This window comes from Solenopsis invicta, chromosome 6 (genome assembly GCF_016802725.1).
Source record: "Solenopsis invicta isolate M01_SB chromosome 6, UNIL_Sinv_3.0, whole genome shotgun sequence".
In the NCBI taxonomy this organism is placed as follows: domain Eukaryota; kingdom Metazoa; phylum Arthropoda; class Insecta; order Hymenoptera; family Formicidae; genus Solenopsis; species Solenopsis invicta.
The window spans coordinates 18,001,376-18,028,033 of record NC_052669.1 but is presented as its reverse complement, the minus strand read 5'-3'; the positions used below and the strand labels follow the sequence as shown (position 1 = coordinate 18,028,033).

Sequence of the window (26,658 nt, the reverse complement as noted above, 5' to 3'; positions counted from 1 at the left end):
CATCCTGTTTAGATCCATGGATATCTTAAGAGGATGCTAAAGTACCACGAATTACCGACATTTACAGTGCATTAAATATTTTTGGATTGGCTTTACAGAATCACAAAAACTTTTTTTAGAATTGAAATACGCGTAAAAAGAAAGGGTGCTCAGGTCAATTTTATAAGAAAATCGAACAAAAATTTAATAAATCATTAAAAATTCACTCGTATAACCGTCACCTGAGGTTAACTTTACCTTAATACAGAAGTTGTGTAGCTCGTGCGTACAAAATGATAGTAGAGCACCCTTCAGAAAACATGCACGAATAACACTGACCTTGCAAAGTTACGATTGAACGCCTAACAAAAAAGATACGCTAATGTGCTTTTACCACGCGCATATTTCGCTCAGCGAAGCTGAACTGTCATAAACAGAGCAATATGGAGCCCAACAGTAGTTGATAGGACTTTTCGCAGATGGCGAAATAATCAAAAAACAAAGACAGATCTATGCAATGGACAAAGAGCAATAGCCTGGTCTTGCTCGAAAAATAATCTACAGTGATCTGTAGGACCGACGTCGAGGAAGTTCTTCTGTTACTTTAGCATCCTCTTAAGAACGTTTTAAAAATATCCAGTGTTACCATTTTGGACTTCTTAAAAACGTCCATTTTAGGACGCAATGGACTAAAACTGGATGAAATTAAAACGTTAAACAAATTTTCCCACACAGAGCACATTTTATTAAAAGGATGATTTAGGACGGCATTAGAATGTACGGATGTCTTTCAAACGTCCCATGGATGTCCCAAGGACATCTGCTGCGTGGATTAGAGCAGACAAAATGACTCTTATAGTTTTTTAATTACTAAAAACGATTTCGTAAATGAAATTGCTCCATCACGTCACATTTTCGAGCTATTTTAGCTCAAATACCCAAAAGTGCTATTTTTGCTAATAATTCGAATTTTCTCAAATATGTGTAGAATTACTAGATTCATTAAATAAAATAATAATATTTTAAATAACTTATTTATTTTAATGCAAATTAAAGTTAATTTGTCAATTTATGTTTTAAAATTAATATTACTATTAACGAATTAGGTTCTTAGAATGTAGCATTAAAAGTAAGTTTTAATAAAAAGTTTTAATAAGAAACTTTATTGTCATATCTTTTTATTACCTAAAAGAATTTATTAATAAAAATAATACCTTTCATATCACATATTTGTGTATTACATATTTGTAATAAAAATTACAAAACATTTCTTATTTTTCCTCTTTCTGCAGCTCTACGTAGTCATCCGGCAATATTTTTCTCGGCTTCTTTGGTAACTTTGCAGTAGTTTGCCTTTTTGGCTGCATCTAGAGTAAATAATCATTAACATTAAATATAACTACAATCGAAATCTTACAAAAGTAAAAGAACATTATACTCTTAGCATCGTATCGCTGTGCGCGAGAGCAGCGAGCATTCGCGAGTGAGCGCGGCAAATACACTGAATGACGAGAGTTACGCGTCAGTCGAATAGAGAAGTCCGTATGAAGGTCCGGGTCGACAATGAGAGTTCGCTCGCGTCCGATATTCTACGTGCGATTACTTGATGACTCGAGAGCGCGCAAAAGACATCTGCTGCTCCCAAGCACGCGCGCCTTATAAAGGCGATCGGAACCTTCTAGAAAGATTCGGCGGGAAACTGACAGATAACAACAATCCCATTGTTCCGGATCCTTCTAGAAGGATCCTCAGAGTTTGACGAAAACATGTTTATTTGCATTGGAAGCGGCCGCTCGATTTCTCGAACGACCGTTTGACTGCCGTTTGACAACGGCCGTGCTCCCGCGCGCTCGCGCGCTCGCTCGCGAACAGCGGTTCGTCGCGAGCGGGAAACACAGCACGCGAAAGCGTTCCTTTCCCGCGCGCCGCTCCGAACATTCCCGCCCGCCTCGCCCGAGATTGGGCGATATGTTCAGGCTGACAATGAGTCGGATGCCCTATGAAATTTTGACAAACGAAAAATTTTAATTATATTTACAGACAAGAGCTCATAATGATAATGAAACGGCGCGCGTCGCTAGTCGAGGGTCTCCTCGCTCGCCTCGTTCTCGCTGACCGGCAGCAAAATAAGTTTTACGATCGGTCGAGTAAATTCTGAGGCCGCGGTACGGACAGTGACAACGCGAATCTGTCCGTCTTCCCCGCGATGCACTCTGACGATGCGCGCAAGTGGCCATCGCGCCGGCGGCGTATTTTCATGCCTGATAAGACATAAGCGTCCGACGCTAAAATCACCGACTCCCTTCAACCACTTCGGTCGGTGGATGAGGGAGTGCAGGTATTCGCGGGACCATCTCTCCCAGAAATGATCCCGCATTTGCTGCAGAAGCTGCCATCGTGTGAGTCGGTTCACAGGCAGCTCCCGCAGCGAGGGCTCCGGCACGGCGGTCAACGCGGATCCCACCAGAAAATGTCCCGGCGTGAGCGCAGCGAGATCCTCCGGATCGTCGGACAAGGCTTGGAGCGGGCGCGAGTTTAAACAAGCTTCCACCTGGGCGAGGAGGGTGCTCATTTCCTCGAATGTCAGAGTCGAGTCACCCAACACTCGTCGCAGGTGGTGCTTAAGCGATTTGACCGCGGCTTCCCAAATGCCGCCAAAGTGCGGCGCCGACGGCGGGTTGAACCGCCACTGAATTTGCTCGCTCGCAAGCTGCCCGACGACTCGGCCTAAGTCCGGACTGCTCGCTGCAAAGAAAGCTCTTAACTGGGCGTCGGCGCCGACGAAGTTGGTACCGCAATCGCTTCGAAGGGTCCGGCAGAGGCCCCGGCGGGACACGAACCGACGCATGGCCGCCAAGAAGGCATCGGCGGAGTAGTCGGACACTGCCTCCAGGTGAACGGCCCGAGTGGCAAGGCACACGAAGACCGCGACAAATGCCTTGTACGCTCGATGTCCTCGCCCCTTGGTCGCTCGGAGCAGGATCGGCCCGGCATAGTCCACACCGGTGTCGAGGAAGGGCCTCCCTGGAGTCACCCGCTCCCGCGGAAGACTGCCCATCAGTTGCTGAGGAACGTCCGCCCGCCATCGCACGCACCTGACACAACGGTGCAACCAACGCTTAATCACCGCTCGTCCTCGAGGAATCCAGTAGCGCTGGCGGACCACCCCCATCGTCGTCTGGACTCCACCGTGCAGAGCTCGCAGGTGACATGCCTCCACCACCAACCGGGTGAAGTGAGATCCGCCAGGAAGAAGCACGGGGTGTCGCTCGTCATAGGCGAGGAGCGCGTGCCTCAATCGGCCACCAACTCGGAGAAGACCCTGAGAATCGCAAAAGGGGGTCAAGCGCGAGAGGGAACTGGAAGACGGAAGAGGAAGAGATCTCTGAAGGGCAACTAGCTCGCTTCGGTAGTGTTCAAGCTGGACCCGCCGGATCCAGATCGTCCTCGCCTCCTCCAGCTCGGGCGTCGTCAGCACGTCAACCTGATTCCCCTCGATCTCCACGAAAACAGCTCCCGGAACCCGCTGCCTATACCACCAGCGTCGGCACCATGCCGTCACTCGCAGCAGTCGGCTCAGCAACGAGAACCGTAGCAGCTCCTCAGGCTCCTCCACTGGAACAGGCGCAGCCTTGACGGCGTGCGCCTGAAGTCTTTCCTCCGGCAAGTCCTTGTCGTCCGGAAGCGGCCCGGCAGTAGGCCATGAAGATGACTCCGCCCGGAGCCATGGGGGACCCCGCCACCAGAGAGGATGCGCCACCAGCTCTCCCGGTGGAAGTCCACGGGAGGCACAGTCCGCCGGGTTGTCCAGGCCAGGCACGTGGTGCCACTGCGCGTCAGCGACCTGGGTCTGGATCTCAGCGACGCGGTTTGACACAAAGGTCTTCCACCGCGTCGGGTGACCGCGGATCCATCCCAGGGCGACCGTTGAATCCGACCACAGGTGTGCGGGCGCCTGCCCGAGGCCGAGAGTGGAGCGAACATGGGATGTGAGCCTCGCCAGAAGTGCAGCCGCGCACAACTCCAACCGGGGCAACGTCACTGGCTTGATAGGCGCCACCTTCGTCCGGGCGGCGACCAGACAGGTCCTCCAGGAGTCGCCGAGTCCCGTCCGCAAGTAGAGTACGGCGGCGTAGGCGCGCTCGGAGGCGTCCGCAAACCCGTGAAGTTCAGCGTCGCCGCGCGCCGGACAGGTCTCCAGCATCCTTGGAACTCGAACGCTCTCCAGCAGCGGTAGCTCGTCCTCATAGGAGCGCCAGAGTCGCTCGGCCGCTCCATCGAGAGGATCGTCCCACCCGAGGCCTAACAACCAAGTCGACTGGAACGCGATCTTGGCCCTCACCACGGCCGGCGCCAGCCAGCCGAGAGGATCAAACAGGCGTGCTGTAAAGGCGAGAACCGTCCGCTTGCTTACCGTCGTCAATGATCTCGCCGGAATGGCGAAGGAGAATTCGTCAGTGGCGGGATGCCACCGCAATCCCAGCGTCCCGTGCGTCTCGTGCGGCCTCCAGTCTCGCAGCTCCTGCTGCATACGATGTTCCACCGGGACCTCCGCCAGGATCTCCGACTCGTTCGCGGACCACTTGCGTAGGGGGAAGCCGCCCGCCATACACAAGTCGGTCAGCTGTCGCCGGAGCTCGATAGCCTCCTTCTTGGTCGGTGCGCCCGTCAGGACGTCATCCATGTAGGCGTCCTCGCGGAGAGCGCGGGATCCCAGGGGATAGCTCTCCGCCTCGTCGTCGGCCAGCTGGCGCAGAGTGCGCATGGCCAGGAAAGGCGCACACGCTAGACCGTATGTCACGGTCGTCAAGCAGAACTCCGCCACCTCATCCCGGGTGCTGCACCGCCAAAGGATGCGCTGGAGATTGTGGTCCTCTGAGTGGACCAGGATCTGGCGAAACATTTTTTCCACGTCCGTGGCGAGGACGTAGCGATGTCGTCGCCATTTCAGCAGGACGTCGGCGAGAGGAGGCAGCAGATTCGGGCCCACCAGCAGGCTCCGATTCAGCGACTTGCCAGACGCAGTCGTCGTGGACCCGTTGAACACTACGCGCAACTTGGTAGTAGAACTTGCCTCCCGCAGGACTCCGTGGTGAGGCAGGTAACTTGTCCGACCTCCAGGCGCAGCATCCGCGCGAACCATGTGTCCGAGGTCCTCGTAGGTTCGCATGAACCCAACGTACAATTCGCTCAATCGGTCGTCGCGAGCGAGTCGCCTCTCCATACTGGTAAGGGCGCGCAAGGCCGCGCGCCTCGTCGTTGCTAAATCCGGCAGCGGCTCAATCACCGGGAGTCGCACGACGTAGCGACCGTCCTCCCGTCGGCGGTGTGAGCGTCGAAAGACATCCTCGCACTCCTGGTCAGCTGGGGTGAGGGGTGAGGGACTGGCGGGCAGCTCCTCCTGCTGCCAGAAGCCCCTCACTAGACTGGTGAGCTCCTCGTCGACTCTGCACTGCAGGGTGAGGGCTCGGGCGGGAGGCTCAGCAGAGCCGACTGGCCCCGAGAGTATCCATCCCAATGAAGTCCTCTGCGCTGCAGGTTGACCGCGACCACCCTTCCTCAGCCCAGATTGGAGGATGGACGCGTAGACGTCGGCTCCGAGGAGGATCTCCACCGGATCCGCGGCCAGGAAATCCGGGTCAGCGAGAGTCAGTCCCCGGAGATGCGACCAGACGCTAGGGTCTGCACGCACGCCGCTGTCGTATAGCGTCAGTCGCGGGAAGACGTACGCCGAAATTGACATCGGTGAGCCGCCGTCACGAGGCGAGACACGCAGAGTGACAAGGCCGCGCGTTACGCCTGTCCGCACGCCCCCCACTCCGTACACTTCTACTGACGACGCCGAACGCGGCAATCGGAGACGCTGTGCCAGGGACTCCGACACCAGCGACGACTCCGATCCTTGATCGACCAATGCCCGCGCGACGTGATCGACGCCGTGGCGATCGGTCACTCGAACGCGCGCGGTAGCCAGCAGCACGGCCATCGGGACCGTCGGCTGCGGCCTCGCGAGATGGGACGTCACCGCCGCGACTGCGGTGAAGGCGTCGTGCAAGGACGAATGATGTCGCGCTCCGCAAGACAAACAAGACGTCCGCGACGGGCACTCGGTAAGCTTGTGCTTACCAAGGCAGTTCACGCACAATGCACTCGCGTCGACGTATTGCCTGCGCTCGACGGCCGACTTGCCGAGATACGTTTCGCACTGACGCAGGTAGTGCTCCTTACTGCACAAGAAGCAGCGTCCTCGCTGGCTTCCCGGTTTGCTCGTCTGTAAGGAGTTCCTTTGCCTCGACGAACCCGAGCTAGCTTTCGCCGAGCTAGCATCGCACTTGGAAGGCGCCAACGATTCGAGAGTTCGCATTCGCTGGCTGACGAACTCCAGGATCTCCTCGAGAGACGGAGGCTCCGTAGTCTTACTGAGCTCCGTCTCCCACTCGCGCCGCGATACCGGATCGAGGAGCTCCGTGATCAGCTGGACGGCCAGGTCGTCACTTTGCGTTAAGGGCCGTCCGATCCCCTCCAGAGCACCGACGGTCGTATGCACGCAATGGTAGATTTTACGTAAATCTGACGCGGACTCACCCTTCATTTTAGGCAGCGCCAGCAGTCGCGCGATGTAAGCCCGCACCAGGAGGCGCCTGTTCTCATAATGGGCGATCAGCGCCCGCCAAGTGCGTTCAAAGTTAGCGCCCGTCGTCGGAAGCTGTCGTGCCACCTGCTCGGCCTCGCCCTTGAGGCTTGTCTTTAAGTAGTGGAGTTTCTCCACTGGCGTAACCGCATGGTTGATGACGACCAGAGACACAAAAAGGTCGCGGAAAGCCGGCCAGTCCTCGTACTTCCCGGAGAACTGCGGGATTGCGATGCGCGGCAACTTCGCCGCGACAGGTGCCGCGACCGCGACAGCGGCAGCGGCAGCGACGCCCGGAACGTTCTCGGGACCACGCATCACACTCAGGTCCTCCAGGTACTGACCCTTTTGCGTGTGGTAGGCGATGTCGGCCTTGAGCATCAGATCTTCCTTGATGTAGTCGTGCTTCGCGAGCTCCTTGCCGTACTCCAGGAGGAGTTGTTCATGTCGACTCATGAACTTCGCCCAGTAACCCTCCAGAGTCTGGAGGCGAGCCTCCAATAAGCCGATCGTGACCTTGGCAGCTCCCGACTTCATCATATTGTCGTAGGAGCGGGCCAGAAGCCCATACAGATCATGCTGCGCCTGCACCAGATCTTCTAATGGATTGCTCATCTTGTCTCTCTCGCGTGGTCTTGACCGCAGGCAATGCGACGCACTTCACCTTCACAGCACTCACTTTTTACTCCGGCACTGGCGAGAAAAATCCGGCTCGAAGGACCAGCTAATGTGCGCGAGAGCAGCGAGCATTCGCGAGTGAGCGCGGCAAATACACTGAATGACGAGAGTTACGCGTCAGTCGAATAGAGAAGTCCGTATGAAGGTCCGGGTCGACAATGAGAGTTCGCTCGCGTCCGATATTCTACGTGCGATTACTTGATGACTCGAGAGCGCGCAAAAGACATCTGCTGCTCCCAAGCACGCGCGCCTTATAAAGGCGATCGGAACCTTCTAGAAAGATTCGGCGGGAAACTGACAGATAACAACAATCCCATTGTTCCGGATCCTTCTAGAAGGATCCTCAGAGTTTGACGAAAACATGTTTATTTGCATTGGAAGCGGCCGCTCGATTTCTCGAACGACCGTTTGACTGCCGTTTGACAACGGCCGTGCTCCCGCGCGCTCGCGCGCTCGCTCGCGAACAGCGGTTCGTCGCGAGCGGGAAACACAGCACGCGAAAGCGTTCCTTTCCCGCGCGCCGCTCCGAACAATCGCTTAATGTTTTTGTTTCTTACTAACTTAACAAAATAACAACATTTAAAAAAACATTTATTACATACATAATTAAATGTAATTATTTTACAGCATTTAAAAAATATTAATTTTTGGTAAGTAAATATATAAATATACGAGATATGCATTTAAAATACATCGAATAATAAGACATCCTAATACAAAATAGAAAGTTGAAAATTACTACTGATTCATAATAGTTTGTTAAACAACTATTATTATAAATGTTCTTACTTATTATGACTCTGCATATATTCAAATCACAGAATGATTTCTTTTCCTTTCTTCCGAAAAAACTATACTCAACAGCAAGTTTATTTGTTACTGGATATCATGGATAAAGCTCTTCTAATAAATTCATAACCATTATTCCTTTCTATTCCTTGTAACTCATTTATTTAAAAAATAAATAAACTTTAAATTACACGTTGTTAGAAAACAATAAGTTAGGTATAGTTAAACAAACAGTAGTTTTTAGTAAAAAGTTTTTAAATTATATTTGTTACATCCAGCCTTAAGGAAAGCGAGGCTATCTCTCAACAGATGCCTGGGACTTGAGGAAGGCAGGGAAGGATGCAACAAAAACTCTTTTATTCTCGTGACCGCACTAGTGGGATGTGCGGCACGAGCCGAACGCACTTTTGATGATTCCGAAATTATGCGTCAACGTGTAATGACCGCCTTTTCAGAATCGTGCGATCGTTGGTCCTAATTTGAGTCAGAGAATTCAATCTCTATAACTCGGGATCGGACCGAGTGCAAACTTTCCATGTCGGGAGGTTAGTGTGAGTACGAGATGGGTTGATGAAATAAAATTTTACATTGGAGCTTCCTTTTAACTAGAATTTAACATATATTCTGATACTTGAAATTTACATACACAAAGGTTAAAGTTGTTCAAAAGAATTAGCAAATAAATACATAATCGGTTATTGTTATTTAATAGAAAAAAAAACCAGTGTAACAAAGTGATCATTATCAACTCAAACGGGAGTACATAATCAGTTAGTTTACTTAAAATATAAAACGATTAGGTAGTGATTATTCCAAAGATTAAAATTTAAGTACATTGTTTAATATGAAATTAACATTATTTTTGAGGTTTGAAAACATTGAGAATTACAAGATAGAACATGATTAATTATCAAGAATACAAATATTTAAGAATTAATGTTAGTGTCTATTATCTATTTTAATTGAAAAAGCTAAACGGTGCATATTGAATAATTGATCTAGAAACTATATATATACACTACTCAAAAAAAAATAGGGAACACTTTCCAGACATCAAAAATTAGGCTATTTTTAAATGACTGTAACTCGGTGCAAAATCATCGTAAATGAAAAATAAAAAACGCATTTTGAAGCTTGAAGATCGAGCTTTAACGCTCTATCAGCAGATTTTCAAAATTCTTTTAACTTCCTTGTCTTATGCAGTAAAAAAGCACACCTTGTTTTGTTCGTTAAAATTTCGTATTTTTGACACTTTGCAGATCGACCAACAAATTTTTTTCGAATAATTCAAGTAAAACTTTATAAACTACAACATTTTACCTACAAAATGCTTTTTTTAAAATTTCTCTACGATTTTTTTTGACCGAGTTACGCAACTTTGAAGCTAAACCTGCATTTTTTACAAATGATATCCGTACTCCGTGAAAAATCATCGTAGACAAAAAATCAAAAAATCATTTTAAAGCTCGAAGTTTCAGCTTTAACATGCTATTAACGGTTTTCAAAAATTTTTTCAATTTCTTAGTACTATGCCCCAAAAAAGATACACTGTTTTTTTCTTAAAATTACGTACCTTTAACAGCCTGTGGCTCAATAAAAAATTTTTTCTCGACAAATCCAATGCAAGTGCCATAAAGTATGACATTTTCTCTACAAAATGCTTTTTTTAAAATTTTTTCTACGATTTTTTTTGACCAATTTACAAGATTTCGAAGACATACATTTTTTACGGTACATTATTCCGAAAAATGACGTTTACCGTCGACATTAGCATTACCCAATGTGCACCACGTGGAGGTTGCTGGTCGGATTTTTGCACATCGTATGTGTGTGTGTGTGTGTGTGTGTGTGTGTGTGTGCGTGCGCGTGCGTGCCTATGCGTGCATGTGCACGCGCGCGCGCGTGTGTGTGTATGTGTGCGCGCGTCACAGCAGAGATAAGGAACCCACAGTTCGTCACTTCTGAAGTATTTAACAACTCCAAACTCTCTTTACTGTGTATGTGTGTGCGTGTGTGTGTGTGTGTGTGTGTGTGTGTGTGTATTACAGCAGAGATAAGAACCCCGCAGTTTGTCACTTCTGCAGTATTTAATGACTCAAAACCCTCTCTGCTGTGTGTGTATGCGCTCGCGCGCAGGAGTGTTCAATAGTGTGTATTTCCTCCTCTCTGATCAATTACTGTTTGCAAGCGTTCTCGCATATTTATACATCTCGCAATACAATCTTGCGGAACGTTGTGCCAATTTTCCGTTAAAATTTCTCCCAAATCTTCTAAATTTCGCGGCTGTTCCTCGCGACGCCTTAATCGTCGTTCCGTTTCATCCTAAATTCGATTGGATTTAAGTCCGGGGTATTGGTGGGATGATTTAACAGTCTAAATGCGTGTCGTTGAAGAAAACGTCGCGTTATATTCGCCGTATGAGGTCCAGCGTTGTCCTGCAAAAAAATAAAGTTCCGACAGGTTCGATTTAATAGCAAAACGTGTGGTCGTAGAATATCGTTGATATAACGAACACACACGAAATACCCACCATTGAACACTCATGCGCGCGCGCGCATACACACACACAGCAGAGAGGGTTTGGAGTCATTAAATAATGCAAAAGTGATGAACTGCGGGGTCCTTATCTCTGCTGTGATACAGACACACACACACACACACACACAAACACACGCGCGCGCGCGCGCGCGCGCGCGCACGCACGCACGCACGCACATACACAGTAAAGAGGGTTTGGAGTCGTTAAATAGTGTAGAAGTGACGAACTGTGGACTCCTTATCTCTGCTGTGACACATACACACACACACACACACACGCACGCACGCACGCACGCACGCACGCACGCACGCACGCACGCACGCACGCACGCACGCACGCACGCACACACACACACACACACACACACACACACACACACACACACACACACACACACACACACACGCACACGCACGCACACACGCACACACTCACACATATACACACACACGATGTGCAAAAAGCCGACCGACAACCTCCACGTGGTGCACATTGGGTAATGCTAATGTAGACGTCGGTAGACGTTATTTTTCAGAAAAATGTACTGTAAATAATGTATTTCTTCAAAGTCTTGTAACTCGGTAAAAAAAAATCGTAGAAAAAATTAAAAAAAAAGCAGTTTGTAGAGAAAATGCCGTACTTTATGGCACTTGCATTGGATTTGTCAAAAAATAATTTTTTATTGAGCTACAGGCTGTTAAAAATTCGTAATTTTAAGGAAAAAACAGTGTATCTTTTTTGGGGCATAGTACTAAGAAATTGAAAAAATTTTTGAAAACTGTTAATAGCATGTTAAAGCTAAAACGTCGAGCTTTAAAATGGTTTTTTGATTTTTTGTCTACGATGATTTTTCACGGAGTACGGATATCATTTGTAAAAAATGCAGGTTTAGCTTCAAAGTTGCGTAACTCGGTCAAAAAAAATCGTAGAGAAATTTTAAGAAAAGCATTTTGTAGATAAAATGTTGTAGTTTATGAAGTTTTACTTGAATTATTCGAAAAAAATTTGTTGGTCGATCTGCAAAGTGTCAAATATATAAAATTTTAACAAACAAAACAAGGTGTGCTTTTTTATTGCATAAGACAAGGAAGTTAAAAGAATTTTGAAAATTTGCTGGTAGAACGTTAAAGCTCGATCTTCATGCTTCAAAATGCTTTTTTTATTTTTTATCTACGATGATTTTTCACCGAGTTACAGTCATTTGAAAATAGCCTAATTTTTGGTGTCTGGAAAGTGTTCCCTATTTCTTTTTGAGTAGTGTATATTAAATTAACATAGGTATTACAAATAATTAATTTTGAAAACTTAAACTATATGCGTTATTATGTGTACAGGAGGAGATGGAATTAACTTATTTTTTAATAAATTCGTAATTATGCGTTGAGATTCATATTTTAACTATTGAATCAAATCAAAACCTAAGATTTAAGAATGGAAGTAGAACATTTACATTTACATAAAGATTTAAGAAATATTTAGAGGGAAAGTCGGGAATTGTCTAAAATGAGAATTGCTGTATTAATCCGAAATAAAAATAATAATATTGGGAACAAGGAGCTGGGACAACGGCTGTGATTGCTCATTAGCGATTGATTCCTGGCGAGTTGAATGGAAAATTGAAGTAAAACCGAAAAAAAAGAGAAAAAAAGGAAAAACTTACTTATTAGTTAGACGAGAAGAGAAAGGGAAGAAACTATGGAATTCTGCGGATTGAAAAGTGCTTGATGCAGCGCAGGCTGTCCGCTCTGAGAAATGCTTCAACGGTGGGCTGCTCGGAGTTTTAATGTATGTAATTCTTAAGCACAGATTCTGTTCTTCTGATCTTCAGTTCAAAACGATTTTGAAAATAACGCGCACAGCTTCGATACTTGCAACGCGTGGATGTGAGTGCAAATTTGAATGCTCAAGGCGTTCAAAATTGCACATTTTATAGGGCTTAGGAAAAGGGCGTGGGGTTAGTTTAGTGGGTGAGATAAAGATTTGATTGGGTAAAGCTTTTTGAGCTTTTTTCCCTTCCCTTGGAGATTCCTTGTTGTCGAAATTTTGAGCTTATTCGTTGGGTAGTTCACCAACGCTCACCACCAATCATCTTCTCGGATGATCTCTCGTTGGCTAATTTTCCATCTTCTCCCGATTTTTCTTAACTCTAAGAGGGGCGAGCAGTTGCATCACCCAATCGCTTAAGGGATTCGTTATCTTACGGTTTCTCTTCTTGGAACGTTCGGTCCCGATTTTTTATATCGCCGCGTCCGTTTATTTGGGACTCACTTTCCACATGAATCATCTTTCCGTTCGTGATGAAACATAGGTTCGAGTAAACAAAGCCGGATTGTAAATTTTGATTTTATAGTTTTATAGTTTCCGTCCGGCGTCGCGACTCAATCTTATCTCTAATTGTTGCCAGACTTTAATAGCGTTTAGATTTTTTCTCTTTCGAGTCTAGGCTTTGTTCGTTTATATGAATTATTAAATAAGCATCGTTGCTTGTAATTTTGTCGTCGCACGATTTCTCCTTTTTCTGCTTCTATTTATTGCTCCGGATGTAATATGTGGCCATTATATATATATATATATATATATATATATATATATATATATATATATATATATATTCCGAGAACAATGTTTGATTTTTTTCTTATAATAGCCGGGTGATAGTGTTATTTGTAAAAGAGAAATCGTGAAGCTCCGGGTATAAATATTGTAAATTTTACAGACAATCCCTTAGCTTGTTTAGCATAATTTATATAATGGATGCGAAAAGGGAAATCGTGAAATCCTCCGGATGTAACATATTAATTATAAGAATTATATTATATAACGTGTATAATGTATTACATAACATACTGTACAAACTGAAGCAACATGTCTTATACAAACAAAAACATTTCTTATACAAATTACAGTGAAAAATGTTGTATAAAAGTCGGTTCAATTCTTTACTTCAACTTAAATCAGAAATACTCTTCAACAATTTTTACAATATGTAATATAATTCCATATGTATGATAATTTTTTAAGTAATTCACATATTTAAATGAAGAAAATGCAGTTATATAGTGCAGTAAGCTAAACTTTAATTACCGCCTTAGTAGTTTCATTTTCATCTTCCAAATAACGCTCCACTATCTGAAGATCTTCTTCTGTCTGAAGTGGAAAATTTAGCTCATTGTTGCTAAATATTGAAATTGTTTGTTCCTCATTTTGGAGATTTATTTGCTGATTATTTTTTAGTTGTAACTTTACTTCTTTTATTTCAGACAGTATATCAACAATCATGCTTTGTATTAAATAATTCTGAGTCAATAAATTCTTCATAGCTTTGTCTTAAAAAAATGTATCATGATTTATGTTTTTACTTCTGAATGTTATTTATATTACCATCAAATCTTTTATTGCAGCAACTACAGCTTAAATTGCATGTTGAACCTAAAAAAAATATCACATATATTAATTCTTATAAATAAAAGGAAATATAATTTTTGAAATAAAATATTTTATTGTAATAATTCTTAATTTCATGTTTGTTAACAATATTTTTTCTATATATAAAATTATTTCTATATGGTAAATGTCTCAATAATTAAATGTGCCCAGTGATTGAAAAATCAATAGCATATTTGTAATTATTAAGATTAATATTTATGAATAACAGCATAAATGATAAACTGAGAAGACAGTTAAATATTTAGTATTGAAATAAATAATATAAATATAAATTAATTATATATTATTGCGATAAAAAGTGTTTAATTCAAGTGTCGGAGAGAGTCATTCTCTTACATTTCATCTTCTTTCTATTGAATAAGACTTATATCTATATTTTTGAATTTTTTTAAATATTGTAATACATTTATTTTAATACGTAGTGTAATTTTGTTATTTTTGTAGAATATTTTTAATGTATATTTAATTTTACTTTTTCAATTCAGTTACTGGTGCGTTTGGTATGGTGTAATATAACAATAAATGTTTATAAGTATTTTTTTTTTTAGATTTATATGTTAATATTTTAGGATTACTGACAGAAATTGTATATAGATATTAATTCATTTTGTAATATTACTAATATTAATTAATAATAATATTTAACTGATTATATCTTTTTATTGGTTTATTTATTGCGACATTTACCTTACGTATAAGGCAAAATGTAAAACAATTAGAATCGAAAAAACTAAAGTATGGACATAGCAAGATCTTAATGCTTGATAACATAAGTATGATTTTATATAATCCCTAGATCTTTAAATTAATGCAACATTACATGTAAAATATACGTACTAAGTGAAACTGCTTCATGACTTGACGAAGCAACATCTTTTTCAGGGACTGAATCATCTAAAATATATGTCTTAAGATTATAAAATACATAAATAAAAGGGTAAAAATATGTAAAATTTTATACGCACATTATTTTCATTTTACAAAAAAAAAATAGATAATATAAAGTATTATAAATATGTATAGTTTCCATAAATATGTATAGTTTCTGTACTATGTGACGGTAATATGATTGGTGGCTCATTAGCTGGTTTAAAATTTTCTTTATCATTTTTGTGCCTTTTATCTTTGTTTTTTAGTATTGGAGGTGATGGTATTAAGAAAGTTTGCAAGTTCTCTTCTGATGAAGATGAAAATATTCTTTTTGGAATTCTTTTCCTTTTAGCATATTCTGCTTCAGAATTTAAGTCACTCGTGTATTCAGCAGTACATGCTTTTGAGCGTGCTTTTAAATAATCATCTAAAAAATAAAAGTTATTTTTACTGTTTTTTGAGTATTTGTTTTATATAATTTAAAAAAACTCAATACATTTATTTTAAATATAAAAACTTACTAAAAGGAAAATTTCTAAAACTTTTAATTTTATGTATAGGCCAGCATGTATTTAAAATTTCACGCTTCCTAATTGCAGTACGCAACTTATTGTGCGAATATGTAGGCCAATGGCAATACTGTTCTTGTATCCAAGTTGAGGGTACTGCTTCCATAGTTTGATCTTCTTCAAATTGAACGATAGTCCAGGTTTATTCACCCATACTATCATTACAATTACAATCAAATACAGATTCAAAAATGCAAATATTTCAATAGCATTTTAATATCCAAGCACAAAGAAATAATATAAGATTACTGTCTAATTACTCCAATTTTCTTAATCAACTCTATAAAATTATTGTATTTTTTTTAAATAAAGAACATGCAACATAACCTTTTTTCTCTTGACACATATGGATTAAATCCCATTTTTAGTACAAATATATTGATAAAAATATTTCAATAAACTTAGTTATAAAAGATTATTAAAAAACTTAAATGAGTCTTAAGAGGATCCTGAAATCTTTTCTGTTTTACCAATTAAACGCAATAATTTTATAACAACGTATTACATTTACAGATTTGGAAATCCTATACCAGAATTATAATATATGCATTAATGCATATTTGCAGTATGGACTTTATGTAGAGAACGAAAAAGTTATTTAAGTCAGATTTTTTGTCAATTGTTAGACAAATGTGGTGTCCAAAGCTGTCAAATCATAACATTATTTGTTTGATATAAAAGTTGTACAATACTTACAAAATTGGGGTCTACAAACATGTAGACTATACCAAGAAACAACGTCAAGCTTTTGGAATTACACTTAGACACCTAGTTCAATACGAAAAGATTTTACGAAAATTTATCTGTATGTATATGTGTGCGATATTGATGTAGTAATATGTAATAACCCATACAGCACAAAAAATTGCAGCAACATTGCAGCAATGTTGCAGATTGCAATGTAATATTATGGAGATATTGCAGAAACATAAATTAACAATATGCCTGCAACGTCTCAAGGCATATGCCAGTAATATTCCGGAAACATTGCAATATCATAATTTTTTAATATTTATAGACGAAATAGGTTCATATATGAAGAAACCTCGATCTACAATCCAATAAACAAACAATAATTTTTAATTGTATTTTTAATAAAAATTTTTTCATATTTAATTTAATTATTGTATTATATTGATATATTTTCTGATTACATTCTTATTTAAACAAATAACAGAAAAGTTATTCCAAATGCCATTCTGTATTTGCAAAATTAGTAAAAAAAAACTATAATTTTATATTTGTTTATATAAATACTGAGCTTTAATTATAAATATTTCATTTTTTCGATAACGTATATTAATTTGATCTACCAATTATATACACATATTACCATAAAGTGTTCACAGGTCATCATGAGGGATCAATTTGCAGCGATCATAGAAGTCAAGCAACGTTCACCAGAGTCGCGACTTGGATGGGTGACCGCTTGGAAATTTCCGAAAAAGATTTGCAAGATTTTTTTTTGCGAAAAATGTTTTTTTAAAATGTTACACAAATATTGTTTTGTTCATTGAAATTATGTGGTGTAATAATATTTATGTAAATATTTTGGAAAAATGGGATGTTCAATGCAATATTTCAAAAAGCCGACATCTTAATGTTGCTGCAATCTTCCAACAATGTTGCAGCAATGTTTCGCAATCAAAATGCAATATTATAATGTTTCAATGAAATCATTCTGCAATATTCCTGCAATCTCTCTGTGCTGTATGGGAATGCACTGATATTTCGTAAACTATATGTATTATAAATTGTATGTGTGTGAGTTGTTCAGTCGGTTAAATTTACGATTTCAGCATCCCCTTAAAGTAAAATGTTATCTAGATTTAACGAGCAATTTATGAAAAGAAAAGTTAAGAAAAGATTATTTAAGAAAAGACTATTTAAGAAAAGAAAAGTTCTATACAAACACGTTTATTATAATTTCGCCAATAAAAAAGATAATAGTAATTATTAATATTATAACATTAAAAATTACTGTTTATGTATTAGTGGAAATATTACATGTTTTTCTTCCCAATTTAATATAACACATTTAAATAAAATATCCTTTACATTAAATATTTGAAGAAGACTAGGATTATTAACTAAAAAGATTCCAATTTTTTTTAATTCGCACGGATATATATAAAAATTTCCGTAGTCAAAAATTTTCTACCAATCAACTTAAATTGATCAGTATAATCAACAATATTTTCAATTAAAATTATATCTCCACTGTGAAAAATATAGCAGTTATTGGGATGATTTATATGCAGCTCAAAATTTTGCAAAATAATTTTTCTAAATTGTTTACAAATGTTTAGATTAATAGTAGGACCATTAGAATAATCATTTTTATAAATAGGAAATTTTTTATTTCTTATTTTTACTTGTGAATGAAAATTTTGTTCACTTTTTCTTTTAACTATTTGAGCTAACGGTTTTTCACTTTTCCGAATAAGCTTTAAAATTGATTGTAAATAATTTTTGAATGAAAAAGCGCTAAAATTGTCTAATGAGCCATAAACTCTTACGTCTTTAGAAAGATGCAATAAATTGTGAACATTATGAGATATATTTTCTGCACCATATAAAATTTTAAATGTGTTCACGTAATACAAAAGAAGATCAGAAGCATAATCAATACAATGTGAATATTTGGAACTTGCTAATATAGTTATTGCAACATGTAAACTAAGAAAATGAATATATCTATCATTATTTAATATTTTTCTAAGAACAACAGGTCCAGTGTAAAGCAAAAATTGTCTAAATTCAGTAGCTTTCCATCTTTTTGCTTCAAATAGTGATCGTAGTTTACGATTAAATTCCACCGGTATATTTTTGGCTTGATTAATTAAATTAGAAGATATATCTGTAATATTTTGACTTGATAGTTTTACGGAAGGCTTTTCACAGCACCATAAGTTTACTATTAATTTTTTTACAACTCCAAGATAAATCAAATGCATGGGATCCAAAGGAAAAAATTTTATCATATCAAGATTAGGAATCTGTTCTAATAGACTAGTACCAGTATAATGATCTTCTTGGGCTTTTGATCTATAATCAATATCAGTTCTTAATTTTAAATGTTTTGTATTAGGAAAGCAAACACGATTATTAATATAAGTTCCTTCCTCATGGCATTTGGTACATGAATAATAACCCATATGACCAAGTATAAGTAATATAAGCTTTTGCTACTGCATCATATATAAAATAAGAGATTTTTACAGAATAATGTTTGTTATCAAAAATAATTCCAGAATTAATAACTTTTGTAATATCCTCTACAAAATCTTTTAGGTAACAGTTAGCTTCTCTAGATTTTGCGTAGCCATGATAAATGCCAATTATATCAACATTACTATAATCTTTAATAAGTCGACATAAAATAGGATAAACTTGATTTCCAGAACTCTTTGCTAAAGGCAAACCGTCAATGTTAATTGCAAGTTCTATTTCAGTACTCTTGAGAAAGTTATTTGAATAACGTATAAGATTGTTTATACAATTTTCTACACCAAAATGATAATATTGGCCAGGTTCAATAATTTTGCTTGTAGTTTCACGACAAGTTCCTAAAAGATTTCGAGCATCAGTAAGTAATTCAAGAATACGAAACTTTAATAATTTTAATAAATCACTTAATGCTGTATCCGAAATATTGGAGAAGAGGGTATTATGGCTACTGTCGACAATATGGTTACCCCTATTATCTCCGTTATTAGATGATGTATTCTAACAATTGCTTATAGAGTTATTCATTTAGTAGCCTGCCGTTTTTTAGTGATATTAATATGACAATACATAATAAGTGACAATTGTTATAAGGCATTTTTACTTTTGAGCACTTCTAAACTTTTTCAAGGTTCACTTTTAACCTTTAATTACTCATACTTTCTCATTATTCTGAAACTTGAGTGTATTATCACACAAATATACATACACTTGAGTGTTTTTTTTATTATTTACCTTTTTATTCAGCTATACACATTCTGAGTTATACAAAGTTAAAACAATAACATGGAATTTTATTAATATGGCTTTTTAAGCAAAATTTTTATATTGAAATATTTCTTCAATAAATCGATCGTCATTTTAGAGAGCGGTGTTTAGAAACATTAAAAACATTATTTTATGCTTGTTGTTTAATGTTAAACAGGGATAAAATGACATTTCTAACTAAATTTCTAATGGTATTTTTAAAGTTACTGAACGCAAGAAAATTCTATATTAGAAAAATTCTAAACAATGGAAAATTAAAAATACATAATTTTGTAACAAGATACTGTGTTTCTTCTAAACTAAACTAACTTTTTTAAATTATTCTTATAGATAGCCATATTACAACCACTTTTTTTCTGCCACCGATTATGCAGAGCATTAGATTTTTATAAATCACGTCCTAAATAATAAATATCTCATTATTTTGAGCCTAGAATCTGTCAAACAACATTTTGACGAATGTAATCGTTCAAGTTTCAATAGAAAATATTAATTATAAACAAAATGATTCAATAAAATGAAAATGGGTGCCATATTACCCTCTTTTCCTCTATGTTTTAATGACCACTGTGCTAAACTTAATTTTATATTTTCTTCTGAATTATTTTCTTGTAAATTTTTTTCTGAATTATCTTCTTGCAAATTTGCATATACACTAGAGTTGATTAAGCCTGGAGATGATAATGAAAAATATTTATTTGACTCATCAGATTCATTACACATTATATTTAATTCTATAGTATCGCTTTGAAAAAGTTCTGATTGTGTGACACTTGTGCATGGCTCAGGAGATTGTGTTATACTTCTATTCGATTCAAAAGAAAATCTTTTAGCAATTTTAGATAAATTATCAAAGAGATTCTTCAAATCTTCTTGAAGAATCTTTCTCTTTACTCTCATATAATGCTTTTTCATTTCTGACATTATTAAATTTTTAACAGATTATTACTAAAAAACAAAATAAAGTTAAAGGTAAAATATAAACTTATGTAGTAAATATAAACTGGACATTTGTAATTGTTGACGCCGCGACACGCACGCCATCTAATGACAATGACGCGACGCACGACATACAGTAACTAGACAGTTAGCAACAGACCAGCAAACACGTTGTAGATTATGTTGCAGAATATATCTCTGTAATTACCAAGTAAGAGTATCTCTTATTTTTTAATTTTGCTTCCATTACATCCTTGGTTATCCCTCGTACATAAGAACGTAACAACTTGGCGACGAGGATTCGGATAACTTCGACAACAAATTCTTTATCAATACGAGATTAACCTAACTTAAAGGATTAACAATGGATGTCTTGAAACTGCTAGAACAACTTATCAAGTCACAGCAAGAGCAATCCGCATTGCTTCAGCAACAGTTCCTGCAGTCACAACAACAATTTTTCGAGCATATGGCAAGGCAACTTCCGCCAGGATCGACACAAGCACAAGCATCGAACACGCTTGCCAGTAATGCCGAGAACCAAGACGAATTCCTGATGAAGGCCTTGGGTAAAAATATTCGAGAATTTGATCCCACATCAGGTACGTTTTTTGATACATGGATCGAACGATACTCTACACTGTTTGCGGAAGACGCGAGAAATTTATCAGATTCTGCAAAGGTTAGATTGCTATTGCGTAAGTTAAATAATACATGTCACGATCAATATTTAAACACGTTATTACCAAATAAACCGAGCGACTTTACCTTTAAGCAGACAGTTGAAAAATTAACTAAAATGTTTGGCAAAAAGACAACTATATTCAATACACGCTATCACTGCATAACTTTGTCTAAACAATCTAATGGGGATTTCAGAGCATACACAGCCCGTGTAAACAAGCAATGTGAAGACGCCAAAATCGGACAAATTACAGCTGATCAATTCAAATGTCTCATGTTTGTAAGTGGACTAAATACAGAAACGGAAATCCGAACAAAACTTCTTTCACTACTGGATCGCTCTGACAAACAAAATATTACGCTGCATGACTTAATCACGAAAACACAACGTCTTGTAAATCTCAAACAGGACACTGCTATGGTAAGCACTTCAAGTACGCAAAATTCCATGTCAGTCTGCGCAGTCTCACACAAAAAGGGGTAACAACAACAGCAAATTCAACAAACTCATCCCAAAAAGTCACAAAATAAAACCAACGATGCTGACCCATCTAAGAAATCAAAAACACCATGTTGGTTTTGTGGCGCCATGCATTACTCACGTGACTGTGGATTAAAAAATCATAAATGCAAACAATGTAGTCAACAAGGGCACAAAGAAAGCTACTGTAAGACTTCTAAACCTACAAAGGAAAGCCAGTCATCACAAGTCAAGCAGATTACTAGCGGAAATCGTAGAAAACACATAATGGTACAAATCAACAAGATTCCAGTCAAATTACAGCTAGACACTGCATCGGACATCACAATCATATCCAAATCTATATGGAGAAAACTGCATCAACGATACTTTCCTACAACACAAAACGCTCGTATAGCAAATGGGAATCCGTTACAGTTATTAGGCGAATTTAGTTGCACCATTTAATGCAACAATCACATTAATTCAGGTAAGACTTTCATCACAAACGTTCAAAGTCTGAATGTTCTAGGTACAGATTGGTTTGACAAGCTTGGCCTTGGGGAAGTACCTATCAACGCAGTGTGTACAACCATAAAATCTCACAACAGAATCCAGGAAATTCAATCAGAATTTTCTGATGTATTCAGTGATACTCTGGGTCATTGCACCAAGACAAAAATCAATCTGCATCTCAAACCAGAAGCCAAGCCAGCATTCAGAGCAAAACGTCCAATCGCATACGCCGCAATGTCAACGGTTGATCAAGAACTGGCCCGCCTTTAAAAATTGGGTATCATATCGTCAGTCGAGTATTCAGACTGGGCAGCACCCATCGTAGTGACACGGAAATCAAACGGCGATATTCGCATATGCAGTGACTTCTCAACACGACTCAATCAAGCATTGGAACCGCATCAATATCCATTGTCGACCCCAGAGAATATCTTCGCAAAATTACCAAACAAAAAAATATTTAGCAAAATTTATTTTTCAGACGCTTTTCTGCAAATTGAGGTCGAGAAGGATTCAAGGCAGTATTTAACGATTAATACACATCGAGGCTTATTTGTGTACAATCGATTACCATTTGGAATAAAGACAGCCCCTGCAAATTTTCAACAGATTATGGATGCCATGACTGCAGGGTTGTCAGGCACCGCAGCATACATCGATGACATTGTGGTAACTAGTGAAAATGAAGAAGAACACGATCAAAAGTTGCAAAATCTTCTGCAGCGAGTTCGAGAATTCGGATTTTGTCTCAAACCACAGAAATGCCAATTTTATATGAAACAGATCAAATATCTGAGTCAAATCATTGATGAACAGGGGATTCGTCCGGATCCAAAAAGAACCAAAGCTATCGCAAACATGCCGATCCCACATGATACAGCTACACTTCGCTCATATCTCGGTGCAGTAAATTATTACGGTAAATTCATTAAAGACATGCACAAGTGGCGGAAACCACTGGACGAGCTTCTGAAGACAAATTCCAAATGGAATTGGTCCAAAGAATGTCAACAGTCATTTGACAAGTTCAAGAACATTCTTCAATCAGATCTCATGGTAACACATTATGATCCAAGTCAGGAAATAATCGTGGCAGGTGACGCTTCAAACACGGGCATAGAAGCATGTATTCTACATCGTTTTTCTAACGAAGTAATCAAACCCGTGTATTATGCATCACGCACACTAACCACAACCGAGAAATCATACAGCCAAATAGAGAAAGAGGGTCTGGCTCTGATTTTTGCAGTCACAAAATTCCACCGGATGATCTTCGGGCGAAAATTTACTTTGCAAACAGATCATGAACTCTTTTAGCCATTTTTGGTTCACGTAAAGGCATACCAGTCTACACAGCTAACAGACTTCAACGCTGGGCTTTAACACTTAAAGCTTATGACTTCAACATTGAGTATGTCAAAACAACGGAATTCGGGTACGCCAACGTATTGTCCAGACTGATAGGCCAAAATACGAAGACAGCATCATAGCTACAATAAAACTGGACTCATCAATCAAACAAATCTTGTATCAGGCATTAGATACTTTGCCACTCACATTCAAAATGGTAAAGACGCTACAGCAAGAGATAAAACTCTGAAGTCAGTAATGGAAAGCATTCGTGAAGGATGGCGAAAAAATTTCAACGGAACCAGTCGTGAGTTCTCTGAGTACTACAAACGAAGAGAGGCATTATCAATAATCGACGGATGTCTAATATGGAACGACCGTATAATCATTCTAAAACAATTCAGGACACGAGTCTTGGAACGACTTTACAAAGCACACCCAGGAATGGAGCGCATGAAATCAATCGCGCAAAGTTTTGTTTACTGGTCGAACATCGATCACGAGATACAACAATTTGTCCGTGAATGTAAACATTGCGCCAAAGCCGCTAAAACTCCAACCAGAGTTCCACTGGCATCGTGGCCAACGCCGCCAGGGCCGTGGAGCAGAATCCACATTGATTTTGCAGGTCCAATGAACAATACCAAGCAAATGGCCTAAAATCACGAAGTCCAACCGCTGATTTTGTAATTTCGAAACTCAAAGATTTATTTGCACGCCACGGACTTCCTGAAACTATCGTTAGCGATAATGGAGCGCAGTTTACGAGCAGTATCTTTCAGAAATTTTGTGAGATTCATGGCATTCAACATGTTCGAACAGCACCGTTTCACCCACAATCAAACGGGCTAATAGAAAGGTTCGTAGACACATTCAAACAATACGTAAAGAAAGCAGGGAAAGAAACAATCAACAGAAAACAAATTCAGATGTTCTTGGCTAACTACCGTATCACACCAAAGCGCAGTGCTCAAGGAGGAAAATCCCCAGCCGAACTAATGTACGGACGGAATCTTAGAACAACTTTAAGTTTATTAAAACCACCAAGCAATCAGACACCATCAAAATCCGTGACTAGTAGCAAAGCTCAAGCTTGGTACAACAAAAGACATGGAACGCGACGCAGGGAATACAAGTCAGAGGAACATATTTACATCAAGTCATACTCTGCGAACAAATGGAAATGAATCCCAGCGACCGTCATCGAAGCCAGAGGCCGGGTGATGTATAATGTACGCACATCCGACGACAAAATACACAGGGTGCATTTGAACCAAATGCGCGCCAGAGCCGATGTCAAAACTGAAAATAAGCAAACCATCGACCAACTTCCATTCGATCTTCTTTGCGAGGAGTTCGAACTCCAGGCACCAACTGCTCCACTTCCAGAAGGGGCACCCCCAGTGGGGACACCTGTGCCAACTCCAACAGTGGAGGTTCAGATACCACTGCTTCTAACAACCAGCATCGGTGAGACTACAGACATACGAGGGCCACCACGGAGAACGTAAGTTTAGCAAGTTAAACAAAATATAAATACAGTTAAATGTTATTTGAAAAGTTATTTGATAATACTGTCATAAAAACCAAATTAAAAAATACCTATTTAAGTTTCAGCTGTCTAAACTTGATCTCAGGAATTTACACGTTAAATCTTTTGGCCTAATACATTTTTTAGAAAAACGCTAATAATTTTTTGGTTGTCTCTATGTTTTCATATATTGTTAATACCAATATTTTATGAACATTGTTGTTCAGTTCATCAGAGTAAAAAGCAACCTAATATTCAGTACTGATATTCAATATATCAGATTGTTTTTTGCCTGGATGAAGTGAATGTCAAATACAAAGACGATTCCTGCATAAACATTTAATAATAAAGTGAATGTTATCAAGACGACTTCTGCATAGATATCTATGCAGGAATTATCTCTGTGTCTTGATAATGTTTACTTTATTATTAGAACCTATTGTATATCATCAGATCAATACACATAGCAAAAATAGGCCTTTCCTTAACATCTTTCTCTCCTAACTTCAAAAGAACATTAATATTTACATTGCTATATTCTCTCTTATATGTATTAAACAACGATCACCAAACAATATCTTTTAGATTTTCAATAGATATTTTACAATTAGATTTATTAAAATCAGTTATTACTTACATTTTAAGCACCAGCTTTGGTGATCCTTCAGTGTCACTAATTCTAATAAGATCTGGATTAATCTAAATTTAGTTAACAGACTTTTTCACATTACAGCGATGGCCACCATAAACAGCCACTCAACGACTTGTTTCTCGTTTAAAATTTAGCCAAAACTGAATCCTGTTGAATCCTGGCTGAGCGAGTAATGATGAGAGTTTGAAACAGTTTGGAATCTTCTACGTGAAGCCAAGAGTCAGTGGAGGGGAGCCCTGAGGAAAGTACATGCTGCCATCCATCCCCTCTACTGGCTGTAAAAGATTACAAACTGTTCCCATCATTAACAAACAGCAAGCTTTGTCGATTGCTACTCGACGTTTGTCGCTTGCTGCGTGCAATCTGAACTGATCTGTAAAACCCAATTGAGAGCACACTTTATACGAAACGCTTCGTAACCGAAGAAAAACCCCTCGTGTAATTTTTAAAAAATTGTCGAGTTAGAGAAAGGAACACGTCGCAAGAAGACTTAGAAATTTTTTTGCATAAGATAGACATTTTTAAAATGTCCAAATGTAAACATACTTTGTACGTTGAATAATGTACGTTTTTAAAACATTCGTATTAAGTCCATGGACGTTTGGACCAAATCGAAACCAAAACTGAACGTCCAATGAATGTCCGGTGCTGTCTGGGTAAAAAACGGCGAGCTACTAAACGAATAACTCCATAAGCAATTATTAGAATACGTCATCTAATAACGGAAATAGTAGGGGTAACCATATTGTCCAAAGTAGCCATAATACCCTCTTCTTCTTTACACTATATCCTTTATACAATTGAAGAAATTTGTGTCAATTTATATTTTTATTATGTTGCATTAAAGAGTTTGTGACTTATACATAGATGTATAAAAGTTTGATAAAAACTGCACCATTTATCAAACAAATTAAATAAAGATTAATTTGATTAATTGCGCTTTTTCTTTATATATAACTAATCTATTACAATTATTATATGTAATGTTACTTTTCTATGTATAAACTATGTATACATAGTTATAACTT

General features: G+C 39.3%; 1 protein-coding gene and 1 pseudogene across 1 annotated transcript; one reads left to right on the top strand and one right to left on the bottom strand.

The window, feature by feature from the left end:
- Window positions 1–1,128: 1,128 nt before the first annotated feature.
- On the bottom strand, window positions 1,129–15,656 carry LOC113005792 (annotated as a pseudogene).
- Window positions 15,657–20,801: 5,145 nt separating this feature from the next.
- LOC105194089 (uncharacterized protein K02A2.6-like) lies at window positions 20,802–24,107 on the top strand. The gene is given in 6 exon segments (XM_039450835.1): window positions 20,802–21,039; window positions 21,376–21,542; window positions 21,615–21,993; window positions 22,072–23,325; window positions 23,415–23,532; window positions 23,852–24,107. Coding segments are annotated over 6 exon segments (2,412 nt in total).
- The last annotated feature ends 2,551 nt before the right edge of the window (window positions 24,108–26,658 follow it).